The sequence below is a fragment of the Lepidothrix coronata genome, unplaced genomic scaffold (genome assembly GCF_001604755.1).
Source record: "Lepidothrix coronata isolate B3197 unplaced genomic scaffold, Lepidothrix_coronata-1.0 Scaffold1, whole genome shotgun sequence".
Classification (NCBI taxonomy): Eukaryota; Metazoa; Chordata; class Aves; order Passeriformes; family Pipridae; genus Lepidothrix; species Lepidothrix coronata.
In genome coordinates, this window is record NW_016690181.1 from 16,097,365 (window position 1) to 16,114,471 (window position 17,107).

The following is a 17,107-nucleotide window of genomic DNA, read 5'->3' on the forward strand; positions in this document are numbered from 1 at the left end:
CTCTTCTGTCTTTGAACTGTATGTTGGCAGGGGGGCAATTTAATGGATACACTCTGCCATGGATTATTCAAGAACTGTGCTTTTTCCATTATGCTTTTGTTCTTTAACAGAACCATTAAGATTTGATTAAGCATGTACTTAATCAAGTTCAGTATTACATGTATATGTATTGCTAGTTCTTCAGGAACAAATAAACACTTTTCAACCTGTGTATGAATTTCCAAAGGGTTTAGCTTGTACATGGCTCGTGTCATCTGTCTTTCACTATAACTTTCTTCAGTTTAATGCTCTTCTCTCTTTGTGTCTCAGTTTTCACTGTTCATGAAATTAAGTGCTTCACATCACTGGATAATGGCAGTAATTGTAGTGACAAATGACATCTGTTTCCCTGGATAGCCATAACAACACTAGCAGTATACATTAGAACAGTGGGAAATAGTGTAAATGGAGGGAAGCATCACTGATTACTTGCAAGCTGACTATCTTTCAATTTATATTTTTTGGAAGAAAGGAATGGATGTTCTTACTGTTTGTATAATTAAAAGAAAAAAAAACTCTTTTAAGATTTGTAGGAATGTGGGATGATTGGAGCATGACACACCTGGCCTTCTGTAGTATGAGCCAGTGGTTTAATCATTATTTCTTCAGTCTGGTCTTTATCAGCATAATTCTAGACATTTGGTCTGCTATTCAACGCCAAAATACTTCATCTCATTCTATAAAGTGTGACTGTTTATGGCAGGAAGGCAATCTAAATGCCATCTTGAGCGCTTCTGCTTGAAATCGTGCTGTGTTGCTGTGGGTAGCTCCTGCAGTCTTCTTCTGGTACTGGCTTGGGCACTGCACAAAACCTTTGCAGAGGTGGCACTTCCAGTCATCAACCCCAACAACATCCACCTCCTGCTCCCCCAGCACCAACCAGTTAGACCTGTCTAGAAATATCGGGTCCTAGTGAACCACCTGCCCTTGGAGAGGTGTATGTTAAGTATTGGAACAGGCTTGTCTGAGGCTCTCTGATCAGTGGTGTGCTCTTAGTTTGTTTATTTTTTTCTGTGACCCAAGTACATGGGGCTCTGCAAAATGCTAAATTTGTGTGTTTTGCTGTGTCTGTTCCCTTATTCTGGAATGCAGTCTGGGTTTATGTTTGCTTCCAGAAGTCCGTTAAAGTTTTTTCCTGTGTGTTTTCCTTGTTTTCTAGCCAGCCAACTCAAATATTCTGAAGAAATGATTTAAAGAGCCTCTTTTGTGCTGTGAAAGGAGGTGGTTCTTTTAATCTTTTGAGGTGCTGAGGCCTGAGCCACTGCTTTGCCTAATTACCCCTTCTGCTGGACAGGTTAGCACTGGACCAGGGCCACTGTAAGTGCTTAGGCAAGGTGACAGGTTACTGCCACCCTTCCTCTAGGAACATGTCTGTGGTGACATAGAACCTGTCTTGTTTGCTCCTTTGGGACAGGAATGTAGATTAAAACTCCTAGAAACAGTCACCTGCTCTGCAGCCTGGAGGGGAGGGCACAGTGTGACACTGGGGTCACATTAGTATAGACTTGGCTGCTGTGCCACTCCTCCGAGGTGGAAGGGTTGAAGGCAGAGCCTGAAGATTTCATGGGTGGCAAAAAGGTGAAGATTGCAAACTGATACATGCAGTTAGATCTTAATTCATGGCTGAGAAAGCTGTTGCAGTGTAGCCAAGTACCCCAACCAAAAAGATGTTCATATATGGCCCTACTAACTGGCCAGAGCACAAGAGTTCTGGTCTTAAACTGTAGCGCTGACTTCATCAATTGGAATGATAGCCAGCAATAGCCACTTAAATGAAGGGAACTTGGTCGGGTTCTTGTCTTTTTCTGGGTTAAGTATTTCTGATGTTATCAGCGTGGTGTGTGATAGGGCTGTAGCTGATACTGTCATTTGTTCTACGCCCATGGTGAGGATGTGCCACTGCAGATAGTGAATTGAGCTTCAGCTTGGGTGAGTGGGTCAAGTGCAGACATGTTCTTGGTGAAGTGCAGGGGAAATGAGGTAAAACCTAGAGAAGAGATGATACTGCAAAAGGTAGTCACAGGATAAACCTCCAAAAGAAACACTCTGTCAAGTAGCACAGCCTAGGAGATGTCTTGGAATCCTATATTTCGGTTATTTGGGAATGTACTCAAGTCTAAAGTTGAAGGTTTGGTGTGTAGCATTGACCAACATGTTTGTTTTAAGTTCTAGCATACAAATTATAGGTAGGAAGGATTTCTGGGCTATTTGCAATGCTCAAATTGTAGATGCTTATTTAAATCCAGAGCTGGTCTGTAACTTCAGCTGGAGGATGGAAACCCTTCTATTTCCTTGCCTTCACTGGGTTGGAATCAAAACCTTAAACATGTGGAAAAAATTTAAATAAGCAACCAGTGGCTCTTTGAAACATTATTTGTGTGTTTAGTAAATACAGTTGGAGATTATAGAGACAGCAAGGATGAATATATATTTTGGCACGTACCACTCCTTTAGCTTTCACTGCTAGGCTGTCCTTCATTGCGTGTCCTTCAAGCTTTGCGTAAAGATAAAGGGAAGAATGTTATGCAGCCAACCTCTGGACTGCAGCTTAGAGCAGCCTCCCATTGATGGCATCCTACTTCTCTCCCCCCTTAAAACATAAAAGTGCAAAAGAAAGTAGTCCTATGGCTTTTTGGTTCGTGAACTGTTGATTACTTTATGAAGAGTAAATAAGAAAAGGTGCATGAGAGCTGTGAATCAGCACTGGGGTGTCTTTACTTAGTTGTTTTTATTAATGTATGGAGCAGGACTTGAGCTCGTAAGCAACTCCAGCTTAATGGGGGAATTTCTCTATGTGCATTAAAGGCAGCATAAAAAGGGGGAAGATGATAAACTGAGAGCAGGTTTTCACATGTTCTCCTTACCAAAAGACTTGAGTGATTGAAACAATGATTTAGAGATTGCTGTTGCCTTAAATGGAGAAAGACTGCTAGAGCAGTAATCTGTATAGTAATGTCATTGCTTCTATGCACTGCAAGTAGAAACTCCTGCAAAGGCCAGGAGATTGTGTGAAAAGCATTTTAAGATGACAAGTGTGTGTATAGGAAGGGATTTTGGTGATGAGTTGCCCAGCTATAAGTGATGTAGCTAGTGTAGGGATGGAGTTTTGTTCTGGTTTTTTTCCCCTCTGCAAAAGGACTTGTGTCCTTGGCAGCAGGCTTTCCCATCTCTGGACTTGATTGCCTCAGCAGTCTTAGAAAGAGAAAACCTAGAAAACCTGTTGCGTAATATTTTGGGTAAATTGAATGGTTGATGAGACTACTGGGTTTGACTTCTCATTTCCCTTCTAGGAGATGGGTGGAAAGAGCCTTGATTTTTGCTAGTGATTAAGGGAGTGGTGTAACAGAGGAGTGTGTTCAAGTTACTATCTTCTTTGAAGAAATTTAGCTGCTTCTAATTATTTCCTGCAGGCAGTGGCCAACTGCAGTGGAGCCAGCTGAACGAGTCGTGGCTCCTCCGTCTTGTATAGAGACTCAACTGCTTCTAGAAGAGTAGATCTGACAACCTGGTCTGTAAGGGTGGTGTGGTGTGTTCTGTACCAGCTGCCATCCCAGACACCTGCTGCAGCCTTCCAGTATTGCCGTAGTTTAGCAGGGCGACTGCTCTGAGGTGTAAAGACTTGCACACACAGCCTTCATAGAGGAGACAGCAGTAGGCAGGCCCGAGTAATCCAACACTCTGGTGTGTGCTTGCTCCTCTAGTTTGTCTAGACTTGGCGTCAGTTTAAAACCAGTAGGTTGTCAGTGGTTTGTGTCTGCTGGAATTGTGCTCCCGTTAGTCTTTTAAGCGGTTCTGCCACAAACTCCTTGACCTCTTCAAAACTACTTATGCTGGTGTTGGGCTTGTTGGGTGTGCAGGCACCTTGCCACTGCTGCAGGGTGGCAATCAGGAGTAAATGTATGGCCTCATGGAATGTTTCGGGATATGCTCTGCCATTCCTTAGTTCTTTAAACACGGCTTGAACAGCAGCAGTAAGGTCCATTCTGCTCAAATTGATAAATACTGTGTCTGCTACATGTAATTTTTGTAAATCAACCCTGACTGCACAAGGCCTGCAAGCTGTGGTTGTCATGTGTCCTGTGGCACGTGGTCCCAATGCAACTCTTTCAAAACTAGCAGCTGTTTCAGGCACATGAGTCTTGTCCAGTGCCTGGAGGTAAACCATAACACTAATTGCCTTGCAAACCTCTCCTGTAGTGGCTGTGACAGCAGATTTGGCAATGCAGCTCCATGGGAGGGAAGAAAATGCTTGTAAGAGCAGTTGTTAAATGGGGGAGCTCTGGCATCTGCTCATTCTGAATTTGAGATGTGGCTGATGCTGGATCAGGGCAACTTAATCTTGTTTCCTTTTTTGAGGGAGGAACCACGTTCCATGTCTCTGTACCTAGTCTGGCATTCTTGCTTTGTGTGTAGTGATTTGGGTTTTTTTTTTTAAAAAAAAACCAACAAACTAAAAGGGGTGGAGGGAATCATAGAAATGCCCTGGAGATTACAGAATATGCTGTAGTTCTTGGCCCTTGGACAGATAATGAGGAAAATAAGAAGCATTCCTCTGAGATTATTATGGTTTTCTTTTTCTGAACTCTTTCAGTGAAAAACATTGCCCTTGTTGGATATAAACTTGCTGCTTTAGGTGTTCTACTAATACTGGTTTGTGAGAGTAAAAAAAAATTGATTCCAAATTCTCCCTTTTATTTAAAACCTGGCATACTTTACTGTTTTATAGTTGTAAAGGTTCAGACAGTAACTTTGAATTCTGCATGATAGAGAAATGAAAGCTGAAGCTGAAGGGGGACAGGGAGTAACTTCAGAGTACATGCTTTATCTTCCAAATCAGAACCCTGAATTTCCAGATATACTGAGAGTGACACCATGTTTTAGTCACCTAATGCTTTTTTATAAGTATTACTTTTTGTTTTCTTAATCAAACATAGGACTTAAATTCCTTTCCTTATGATCGTCCCTTCTAAAGTCAGATTCTGTAAATAATTTTATTTATACAACTGTATATTCACATAAGTTTCTCATCCATCTTTCAAAGATTGTTAAATGCCACAGAATTGAGACCTAATTTATAGTTTGCATAAATTAATTCCTCAGAAAGTCTGTTCTTAAGCTCCTTGGTAGCATGTTTTGAGCCAAGGATACAGGCAAAAGAAAAGAAGAGTTTTGAAGGCTGAGCTTTTTTCCTCTTTCAGTCTTCACGGAAGCAAGGTAAAGGGATGACTCGTAGTTGGAAGAGCATCTTTTGGTGGCTTATTCTGTGATGAGATGTTCTGCTGTCTACAGATAGGCACTTTTCCTGGGAATCCTGAAGTTTGGGTGGTGTGTTTAGGATCCCATGCCTGTTGGCTTGTTTGAATTTTTTTTGGCAGGGTAGAGGGTTGTTTGGGTTTTTTTGTTTGGTTGGTTGGTTTTGTGTGGGTGGTGTTGTGGGAGATTGCTTAGTCTGGGTGCAAAGCGACTGAGACTGCTGTGTAGGTGTATCCTGAGAGGACAGTTTACTGGTGTCTACCTAAAATGCAAAGGAGCTGTTCAGTGTCTCTGCTGTGGGGGTCAGCAGTTTTTCAGTGTGGTGCCAGATGTAAATGAATAGATGAACAGCAACCTGTACATACTCTTCCTGTGGCCAACTGCATGAGGGTTGTGGTACGTGAGCATAGCTTATATATAGTACACACAGCTGGCCGAGTGTGCTACAACTGGTGATGTGTTTGTCCCAGTAAGGCAGCTGCAACTCAGTTGATGAGCTCTGCTGGGGAACCCAGGTCCATGCTGTTAAACTAGAAACCTTAGTGTGGACATGTCCAAATGGTGGGGTCAGCCGGGTGCAGTCAGGACAGCGTACTGCAGTCAGCCCTCGTGGGCAGCTCCAAACTGAAAGTGGACAAGAAAAAAGACAGCCACATTAATAAACCATCTGCAAAGAACAGAGTTAACTGTATTCTGCACTGACAGTGATGTTCTGGAGAAGGTTGGTGGGCTGGTGCTGTGATTTCAGTTCTTCCTTATTTTTCCCCCTTTTTGTTTTCCCTACCATGACATCTGTTAACTTGACTTTGGTAAGTTTGGAGGAACAGAGTGGTGTCTTGTTGGTATCTTCGAATGGGAAAGATGCTTCAGTGAGAGCTATGAATTTTGACATGAATAAGGAAATGCAGCTTGGGTTTGATGCTATCTTCTTAATGCAAGAACAAAGTCCTCTTTTTTTGTTCCTACAAACCATCATGTAGTTTCAAAACATTCCTAATTCCTTACTGGCTTACAGAACTGAATAATGTTTGTAAGTAGTACTCCTTCAGTTCTGCACAGTCAGGGTAGTGCACATCCTTAGTGCCTGCTGGGAGCACAGAGGGGAAGGAATTTGATCAGGGTTCAGATTTGTTACGCCAATGTGCTTTAGTTTTAGGTGAAGATAACTTAACTATGACTGCATGCAAGCTAAAAATTCATCCTTTGAAATCCAAACTTGTCTTCAGATGGCATTGTTACCCTAGTATTCAATACCAGGTCACTCAGTCTCTAGAGAGATGTACAAGAATGCACTTTGCTCTGCAGTTTGGGTGATAAGCAACAGGTTGGCAGTATCTGGTGGAGCCTTGTGCTTAGGCAGTGGGTAACACAGGCATTTTATGCCTTTTTCTGCTTTCAGGGGTTGTCTTTCTGGAGGCTTTGTGGACTTAAAGTCATTTGAAACCAGGAGAGAAATCCTGGGAACAAGAATGATCCAATAAACTTTATTCAGCTAACAAACTAGATGTCACTTGTGCTGCGTGGAGCTGTTGCTAAAAATTGTTATAAGACTGCTAGAGAGTTCTAGAAACAGCTGGGAATATCCTGGCACTTCCTAGAAATTACTGTCTCTGAAAACAGGGGGAAGAAATCCTGGAAACTTTTGAGAATTCCAAAGAACTTCTAAACCCTACCAGAAGTTCAGAGAAACTTAGTTACGAGAGACTTTCAGTTTCTAGGGGCTCTAAGGTTTCTTGTAACTAAGTTTCTAGGGATTCCTGCGGAGAAATTCCAGGAGCTACCACTAATGTCTAGAAAATGCTAGAAATCCTGTGGGAATCCACTAAACTCAGTGACTCTGCTAGTAATTTCTATGATTTACGAGCGTTTACTAGGAATAGGAAAGCCATTACCAGCTATCTTTGGATAAAGTGTCAAATGGTTGTACATGAATAAACACGCAAACTTTCCCTAAGCTGTCAAGTGTAGAGTTTTAGCATCTTCCTTGGTAAGTGTCCTTTTACGTGCTTGTCTAACACACAAACTTGTTGTCTTTTCTGCAGTCCTACTTTGTTACGGATTATGACCCAACGATTGAAGACTCCTACACCAAGCAATGTGTGATAGACGAGAGAGCTGCACGCTTGGACAGTAAGTAGCCCAGCTAAAGTTCAGTCTAAACAACCTGGAGCCGTCAGTGCCTGTGTTTATATCTGCAGGCATCAAATGAAATTACAGCTCAACTACTGCTCAGCATGTGTTTTGGTTTTTTTTTATGTAAGTGTGTGGCTGATAAAAGCTGCCTGGCTTTGTTTTATTGATGAGACACTCAGGGTTTGAAGTGCTTCTGCCCTATGTGTAAGGATCGCTCTTTGAATTTGATATTGTTTGAAGCCGTAGTGCCCACAAAACTAGGAGAGTTTATATAACTCCTGGTAGTTACCTGGGTGACATGGTGGAGTGAAAAAACACATCTCTGGGCTGTTGTGTGCTGTCTCTCCCAAGTGCAATATGAGCACTTTGCTTTAAAAGTTTCAGTTCTGCCTTGTCAGTGATTTCTTTAAGGAGAAACCAACAACCATCCCAAACCTCATCTGCTGTATCTTTAAGCAGTTTTCAGATGTTTCAGCTGGTCATGAATTAGCAGAAGTCCTCAAATTTTTTGTTGTTCAGTGTGTTTGGTACGTCTTGAATTGTTCAATCAGTGCAAAAACTTGTTGGGAATATTAGCAAAAAATCCAGAGTATCTATGAAAAGTGGTTTCTGTTTAGCTATGATGTACAGGAGGGGCTCTAAATAATGGCTTATTAGGAGGTGGTTTTTTTTTTCTCAGTCTATAAGAACATGAAATGTAGTAATCCATATTTTTCTTGTGTTCAGTTCTGGATACAGCAGGACAAGAAGAATTTGGAGCGATGCGTGAACAGTACATGAGGACAGGGGAGGGTTTTCTGCTTGTTTTCTCAGTCACAGATAGGGGAAGGTAAGCTTGATGTCAAGTTGTTAAGACAAACAAGTCATAATTATTCTAAAATTATCCATAATTGAAATAATCTCAAACAGAAGCATTAAGTATGCATTCACTCTTAGATTCTAGGTGTGGCAATCTTTCAGCACTTGTGACAACCAATTTTGAACCAATCACTTATTGAAAGTGTCTGTCTCTTTTAATTAGAGGACTTGGAAAAAAGCACAAAAAAATGACAGCTCTATTCAAGAACTTTATTACAGTCCAGAATATAAAGTTTTCTGGGATTGACTGGTATTTGTGGTATTCATCCCCTTGCCATGTGCAAAATCAAGTACCTGGCTCTGGGTTTCTGGATGGGTGTATCCAGTTTAGGGTATGTCTCTGCACCCCTCTGCAGGCAGTGCTCACTCTTCTTGCTCCCATGAATTAACTGAATGGCTGCAGAGTGGAAATGAAATATATCTTCTTAGAAGTTCATGAGGAGCTATGCTTAGTGGCACACCTTGCTTCTAATTCACCTTTGGATAAAGTGTCTGGCTACCTTATTTTTTTAATGCGACTTTCTTACTGATGATCATCTTGCTTTTAAATTTTAATTGGCAAATCTAAGTGTAAATATCTTCAGATCATATGCCTGGCATTAAATATAGTGCCTGGGAAGGCTCCAAAGGGATGTGATTGTCTGCAAGCATCTGTGCTGAAGCTCCTTATGTAGCTATGTAGCTTTAATAGTGTTCACTTGAAAGCAGTGATTTCTTTCTTTAGTCTCCAAAAATCCTTGTTTAGGCCAAAATTAGCTTGTTTAATATACTGTCCTGGTAGAAGTTTTCTGCTTTGCTGCCCTTTCCTTAAACACTCCTGGAGTATTCACTACTGCTTGAACAGCATCAGTACGTGGTATAACTTAGTCGGTAACCGGAAAGCTTTCTGATCACTTAGTCCTGCCATTTTTCTGTTTTTGAAGAAATAAAACTTTCCATCTTTGATCCCCCCAAATTCCTAGAAGTAGCTATGGATGTTTCCAGCTGAAATATTGCTCAGCAGGGTCTCTAGGCTGTAGTTTGAATATTCTAGCTAGAGTTGAACTCTGAAGTCAGTATTTGTAGAATGGACTGTGGTTGCTTGATTCTCTGGCCTCTGGGTAGAGGGGCACAGTAAGTGTTCTGCTCACCCTGCAACCACACCTAAGCCCAGTGCATAGCAGGCTTTTAACTTGAGGATTTTTTTAGTTTGAGTGTTGAATGGTTCTCTAACTGGTCATGCTGTGACAGCAGACCCTGGAGTGCCTGCAGCTGTCTGTGCTTGTGTGTCAGGGCAAGTCCAAATAGGTGACTCATCATTTCTGAACTTTTGCAGAACCTGGGAATCTGTGAATTAGTACACTGATGCTCTACTTTTATTCTTTTACAGTTTTGAAGAAATTTATAAGTTTCAGAGACAAATCCTTAGAGTGAAAGATCGTGATGAGTTTCCTATGATTCTAGTTGGCAATAAAGCAGATTTGGACCACCAAAGACAGGTAATTCATTTGCTATTACTACTCACTTTTTTCCAGAAACTCTACAGTTTTCCTCCCAAAACCAGAATGGGAACAAACAAATGAAAAAAGTCATATCATACAAACTAACTCCAATGCAAGAAATTACACTCGGGTTTTGTACTTGAAGAATCTTAAAAGCATGATGGCATTCTACATGCAGCACATCTTCTCTCTGACTCAGTGGGGTTATGTTGAGACCAAATATATTCATGGAGTTGAGAGCTTTCTGTCATGACTTGATTGCTCAGGCATGAACGTGTCTAATTCCTCCGTTCTGTTACTCACCACCGCGCTGTGCCAAGCAGAGCGCGTTCCAGCACTAGCTCCAGCAATCCTTGGACTTCAGTGCCCTTGCTTTTACCTTTCACTGCTGTTATGGATAAATTAGTAGCTGTTCACTGTTTTCTCTTTGGCCACTTGTCTTCTGTGTAACTGACTTAATGCTTTAAAAGTTGGAAGTACAGCAACGCAGTTACTTGTTGTACTTATGTGCCTTCAAATTAAAGTTTTGAAACTAGTAGATTTCATCCTCACCTCTAGTTGTAAGACAGCTGAAAAGATTTAGTTTAGAATTATTTAAAGAAGGATCTTTAAATGTGTGTTCTCTATTTGCTATTGATTTTTAATGGATCAAATGAATTTGAGCTGAAATGAAAATAATCTTACTATAGCAGCAGGAAAGGAACAGATGTCAAACTTCTATTTTCTTCAGCAGTTTATTTGAGAAGCTTAATATTTTCTCCTGAGACAGTAAGATGATATCTAAAGCTTGTTAGCAAACACATGATTTTTTTTTTTCTGAGAGTAAACGAAATATTACTAAAATTGCTGTAATTATTTTAAAAGTTACACAAGGAAAACGTAGTTTCAAACAATCAGATATTCTTAGAGTTGTATACCTGGACGTGGCTTAGTTTCTGCCCACAAGTGCTCACACAGATTCTTGTTCTTTGCTGAATAAAATCTTTTCTCTGTCGAAAAGCAGTTACAAAATAGACTTACATCAAATAATGTTAACGAGTTCAGTGAGTTAGTACGAATGAATTTCTTGAATACTACATAAAACATTTAGTACAAAAAAAACTCCTTTTGAGTATAGCTCCTTGACTGTCACAGCCTCTTTATCCCAAAACCGGTGTGGAAACATCATGATAAAATTAAAACCTATGCTGAAAGATACTGACTTGAGAAAAGTTTTCGCAGAAGTAGCTCACAAATTCATCAGAAGTAACTTCATGTACTCACACCTGCACTGAACTATCAGCCTGTCCCTGAGGCAGAAGTGAAACTTTCATTCTTCAGTTACCATCATGCCCCCATCAAAATTCCCAGATTTAACCCAAGTCCTGAAACATACGTACTTTATCTCATGCACAAATGTTGGCATGGAGACCATGTAGGTGAAACTGAGCTATCTGCTAATTGTAATTGCTGAAGAACAGATGCTTTGGGAGGGAAATAACATCATTGCTGTCAGCCCCAGTTCTCAGAGGATACCTGCAAATGTAGTTGGTAATCCTGTAGATCCCTTTCTAGAAACAGTTACAAACTTTGTTCTGTCTTCCACCCTCCTAATGTTTTTAAACCACTTCTGTTTCTCCCTTGAAGGCAGAAAGGTGCCCATCACCTGTTCTACTATCCCTCTCTCCCTGGTTCCTGCTGATTTTTCAGTTGACAGTGGGCTGGTACACATTCAAGCTCTAAGCAGCTGTTTTCAAATTACTTAACTTTGCAGTTTTGCTGCTTATATCTGAACACAAAAGCGTATGTCGCCAAAATCTCCTTTTGCTTTTTATGGCTATAATAATTACCTTAATTGATTAGATGCTGATGAGCATAGCTTTTGGGGCTATCGCTCACCATTTATATGCCAGTTGGTGGAATTGTCACTCCTATCATAAGCTGAAAAAAACAGTTGTAGGTTTGCTGAAACAGCTCCTTATATGTTCTTAACTCTTCTCTGCCCCTTCCCCATCACTTGGTGTGTTTCAGTTGGGCTGAAGTCAGTGTGAAGGAATGGCTTGGGGATGCTGAGCTGACATAATTGTTCTCCAAAAGGGAGAGGCTCCCCTCCCTCTTGACTTCACATTCCCATTCCTTCCTTTGCTGGCCTTAGCTCTCACTTGAAGCACTTTGAGTTGAATCATCTCTCTGGAAGGGGAGTAAAACAGATGAGCAGGAATGACTTCCTGGGACCTATGTGAGCTAAATCAGCTTGCAGAAAGAATTGAGTGCCAGCGCTGTAAGCATGGGAAGGGGTGGGACTGTGGCTTGCAGCAAAGCAGGGAGGAGTTGGGGTGGGGGTAAGAAAGTGAGACCTCGCCTTTTGGCAGCACCAAGCAGTTAGATGTTATCAGCTGAATGTTAAATGCAGCCAGAGTCTCCATTTCATCTGTGGGGTTGTTTCTGCTCCATCATGTGAACTCTTGACACAGGAATCCAGTCAGTGAGTGGGACCAGCTCGCTGATCTGACTGAAAATTAGTCCTGCCACCGTGTCTCCCCAAGTAAGGCAAAACTTCAGCCTGACAAGCAAGGTCATACTTCTCTGGCTACAGGTTTGCTGTGCAGGCAGCTGCGATGGGAGGTCTTGGAGCAAAGGCTTGCCTAGGAGTTCTGGGGTGAGTGGGAAGTGTGGGATGTCCCCAGGCTGCAACTTGTAGGCAAAACCAGGAGAAAGACTAGTCCTTTGCGTTTTTGCGTTTTCAGTCTGATGGTCTTTGAGGCCTCGCTTGGCTTACATCAAAAACCTGTTCAGCCAGGCTGGTGTTACACTGTGCTCCTTTTACTCATCTGGTTCTACAGGATGCTGTCTTTCTCTCTGAACTCGTTTAATCCTAGATGTACATTTTTCAGCTTCAGAATTTAAGTATCGTTTTTAGAAATTCTGGAAACTGGGTATCAAAACTGCTTGTACTGAGCATCTGCCTGCTCTTTGTGGAAGACAGGAGGTAGACTAGTGAAACACATGCTACCTCAGAGAGACTAAAACTAAGTTCAGGAAAGTAATTTAATGTGTGTTTGGATTGGCAGATGATACTCAATAGAACCAATAGATCTTCCCAGAGCCCAGAAGAGTTAAATGTATACAATAGTTCTGGATGTCTCAAGGGTCTGACCACACCTTTATCCAAGTAACTGGAGGTTGAACAGAGTACTATCATTGTGACACCATAAATCTGGAAGCTAATGAGGCGTAACTAATCATCCTTGTGTGGTGGCAGCTGTTTCTCAGGAAATACATGAACTGGGTTGTACAGCAGAAGTGCACAAACAATTGTGTGATCTTGATGAATTGTTGGGGCTTACCAAAGATATAGTCTAAAATAGTGGTGGCTCTTATATACCATAGGCAAACACAAGTGTCTGTGGAAGAAGAGACGTGAAAGAATAAGTTTGAAATAGTGATTTAATTATGGTAATAACTGCATAGATAAATGGAGTTAAGCATCCTTCTTGTGATTTTTGTCTCTCAATATCCACAGGTTAGGGTGACAAAGAAAAATGAGTCATTAGAGGACAAGCAAACATAATTCTATAGAATGTATGATAAGGAATGAAGCTGCTAGTGTTTCCAAATTCCCCAATCAGTCACAGATTGCTGACTGTGAAACCAGAATTGAAACACCATCTCTCATTGCTCACACTGTGTAGCAGTCTTTCTCTTAAATGGGTTAATTCTGTACAACTTGACACTGGATGTTTCTACAGTAAGATAATTCAGTAGAGCACCAGATGTTTTAATAATAACCACTACTGTTGGAGGAGTAGACTTGTCAGTGCAGGATATATATTTTTTTTTTTAGATAACTGCTAGCTTAAACTGGGTCAAGTCTGATCATTCCCCAGATGGCAGGGTTTCAAGAAAAATCCAAGTTGCAACAGGAAAGTGCTTGGATTTCATTAAATGTTAGTTCTTGCTTTTGCATCATGACTGAACTAACACAGTGACCTAGTGCTGAGATCATCTCTGCTGCTAGATTCTTTTAAAGCAAGGTTTTAAAGAGAGGTCCATGGGTCTTCAGTTTATGTGTAGAGAGATGATGAGCGAATGTGGTGATCCCAGGTAAGCAGCCTCATGCCTTGACCTTGACTGGCAGCAACCTAAGTGCTGGCAAACCGGCAGTTTAATGTGTTGGGTTTGCAAACTCACTGCTTTACAAATAGCTTGGCCTGAGGTGGCTTATTTCAGGGGGTGGACCAGTACAGGGACCTGGGTGGTGGCCTATTCAAAGTCATTAACATTTTGTTTTGGCCTTTCTCTTATCTATTGTTTTCTTATATGAAAGTGTGACGATACCTTCATGCCAGTGGTGGGACGTTAGGTCGTGCATAGCGACACCTCTGTGCTCACAGATGGATCAGACCTTCAGGTCCTCCCATGGCTTGTGTGATTTGAGCTTTATAGATAATGAGCAGCTGGGCATCTGATTTAGTATCCAAACACAGCAAGAAGTCTGAGTGTGGGTCAGTGCTTCATAACCACAGTTTGCATGTGCCAGAGTGACCTTTGTTAGGAGAATGTGGGCAAACCGGAATTAGTGGACAGTGAGCTACCCCTGCAGGAAAATGTTACGGCAGCCCACTGTAAGCATGAACCAGCAGCACCTGTGGGTGGGCTGGCGAGGCAGAAAATCAGGATGACAAATACACTCTTCAGGAGCAATGGAGCAGGAATGGGCAATGTTTCTGTGCTGAGAACACCGTAGGGTGAACACAAGGTGGTAGAAATGGATTCCTTTCAGACTTGAGGAAACACTTAGCTGCTGCCTGCTGACAGGGGTATGACGTGTCCCTTAGTCTCGTGTAAGTGCCCAAACAAAAGACAGATGCAGTGTTAGGTTAGGCAGCCTTGTAGAGTTGCTTTAGGTGGAGGAAACATAGAAACTTCAGAAATTAATTTCCGTATTTCTGACAGATATCAGATACAATAGTGAAGAGAGATGGCCATATGTTCACAGGATTCTTGTGCAGATACTCAAATGGAAACTGTTTCAGAAAGAGGAATGATAACTTAGAGAAGTGAAGAATAGGCTTTTCCATGTTTGACTTGCTCACATCTTCTGTAATGGGTTTTAATTTGAAAAACTTTTACTAAATGACTGAACACTGTGAGTGATACCTAAAAAACAAACAATAAAATATCTTATAGCAAAAAGGATAAGCATTGAGTGATTCTCATTCATATTCAGCCTTAAGCTTGCTAAAACTGCAGAACCAAGACACACAGATGTACACACAGTTACTACCATAAAATCTGTGGTTCTCTTTACTTCTGTCAAAATAACATACAGCCCTCTTGGAGGAAAAAGGATTTAGTTTTTATTTTGCTGGTGATGTTAAATAAGCTGTCCCATCACACTTACTGAAAAACATGTCATGTTACAGGATTGTTGTACTTGAGAAGGGACAACAAAAAGATGAAAATTCATGATTTTATTTTCAAGCATTTCTTTGTTTGTACTTACATTTCCCTCAACTTTGAAGATGGAACTGGTATCTTCTGGCCTCTAATTTACAACTTGGGCACTGCAAATGTTTCTGTAGTGTTTCCAAACCAAATATTTTTTTAAACTGACTTTGAGGTCACAAAAATTGACCACAAGCTACTTGACAATATACTTGTAAGATTGACAAAAAGATTGTTTTTGAATTAAGCAGTTACTGATATTCTAGTAAATACAACAAGGACTTTAATGTATTTATAATATTTTAAATGCAGAATATTGTGGAAGTGTAGCTTGACTTTATTGCAGTGTCAGTTTGACTTGTACCTATTATGTGCGTTAGATACAACAGTGCAGAAATTGGTAACCACATATGTTTAAAGACTGAGTTCAGTTTCTCCTCAGGACTGTACATTCCTTGCCAATTATTTATTTTTATTAGACTTCAGCCTCTCACTTTCTGGGGCTACGATAAACTATGCAGGGATGAAGAAAAGTAAAAGGAGTTAGTTTTGCAAAAACAGTTATATCCATACTTAAACTTATTTGTCTGAGTGAGGCAGAGATATATAGAAGGTTCTGGAAGCTCTGATGCAAACTTTGGGACATTCTACAGTGTCAGTGATGTGCCAGAAAACAGCTATGAATGTTTGTCAAAGTGCAGCCTTCATAAGCTTTGGAATTGGGATATTTCAACATCTGGGGTTAGAGTGGAGGGTTGAAGTGGAATTGTTCTAACTAGGGGAGCACGAGTCTTATGATTCAGTTTTCAAACAGCAGTGGAGGATTGAAGAATTCCAGTTGTTCTCCTTATGTGTCCTGCAGTTTAAAAGGCAGCTCCAGTGTAGTTGATCTTAGGGTTCAGTTGGTTTTGAGGGTTTGTTTTTTGGCTTCAGCAGATGATAATAACACTGGAATAAACATAGTTTCTGTGAGTGCTTGAGATAAGCAGATGTATCCTGAATTACTCCAGCTAATGGCACAGGGTGCTGGGGGCTCCTTGTAGAGCTCCATAAGGGTTTAGAGAGAGCAGCCCTCAGTTCAGCAGGAAATGTATGAATATAGTACCAGTGGGGATGGAATCAAACATGTGGAGATGAAGCATGAAGGTTGTCAAACCATTGTGTAGCTGTTAGGAAATTATTTTGCAAGCTAAAATGTACTTCTGGGTCTTGCACTGTGGTGAATGCTGCCATTGCTTTTCTAGTCCCTTCTATTTCCATTTCTGAGTAGCTTCTTAATATAAGTGATTACTCTGAGTGCCCTTTCAAAACTCATTTAAAAATAAACCCTCATTATTTTTGTTCTTATATCAGTCCTCTACGTGCTGGTTTAATGTTTTTCTTTGAAAGCAGTGTAATCTTTGACATTTCTTCCACTTGGCATTGTCTTGGCAAGATCTGTTGTACTTCCTTTTATCACCAAAAGCTGCCCTTTCCTCCCCGACCCTGTGGGTGACCTTCCCGTTGAAGCCTCACGTGCCTTGCACCACTCAGGGTGGCCTTCTGTTCTCTGACCTCTCTGCTTTCCACTTCATCCAGAAATACACAGTGATCTCCTTTGGTTTTGCCCTATGACCGACTTATTCCTCCTTTCTACAATGGTGCACTCGCTTCCTGTCTTCTGCTTCATCGCTTTAAATTTTATACCAACTTCTTATGATGCTTATTATTTCCTTTGTTGTCCCAAGGAGGCAATATGTAGACAGGATTTCTTTGATATTTCTGGATTACCTGGAAGCTTCATGGATTTTTAGAGCTCTGATAATTTAAGCTATGTTTAAAACTGGCTGTATTAGTATTTTGCTATGTCATAAATAGATTTTTTTAAAGGACTTTTATAAAGATTTAGAAGCTAAACAGCAGTTGTTGTTTTAAAA

At 40.9% G+C, this 17,107-nt stretch overlaps 1 protein-coding gene across 1 annotated transcript in view; it reads left to right on the top strand.

The window, feature by feature from the left end:
• RRAS2 (related RAS viral (r-ras) oncogene homolog 2) overlaps positions 1-17,107 on the top strand; it is a 44,020-nt gene that overhangs the window by 24,439 nt on the left and 2,474 nt on the right. Inside the window, exons 2-4 of the mRNA XM_017813393.1 lie at positions 7,335-7,422; positions 8,152-8,254; positions 9,653-9,761. Of these exons, the coding sequence (XP_017668882.1) occupies positions 7,335-7,422; positions 8,152-8,254; positions 9,653-9,761 (300 nt within the window). The remainder of the gene's footprint in view (positions 1-7,334; positions 7,423-8,151; positions 8,255-9,652; positions 9,762-17,107) is intronic.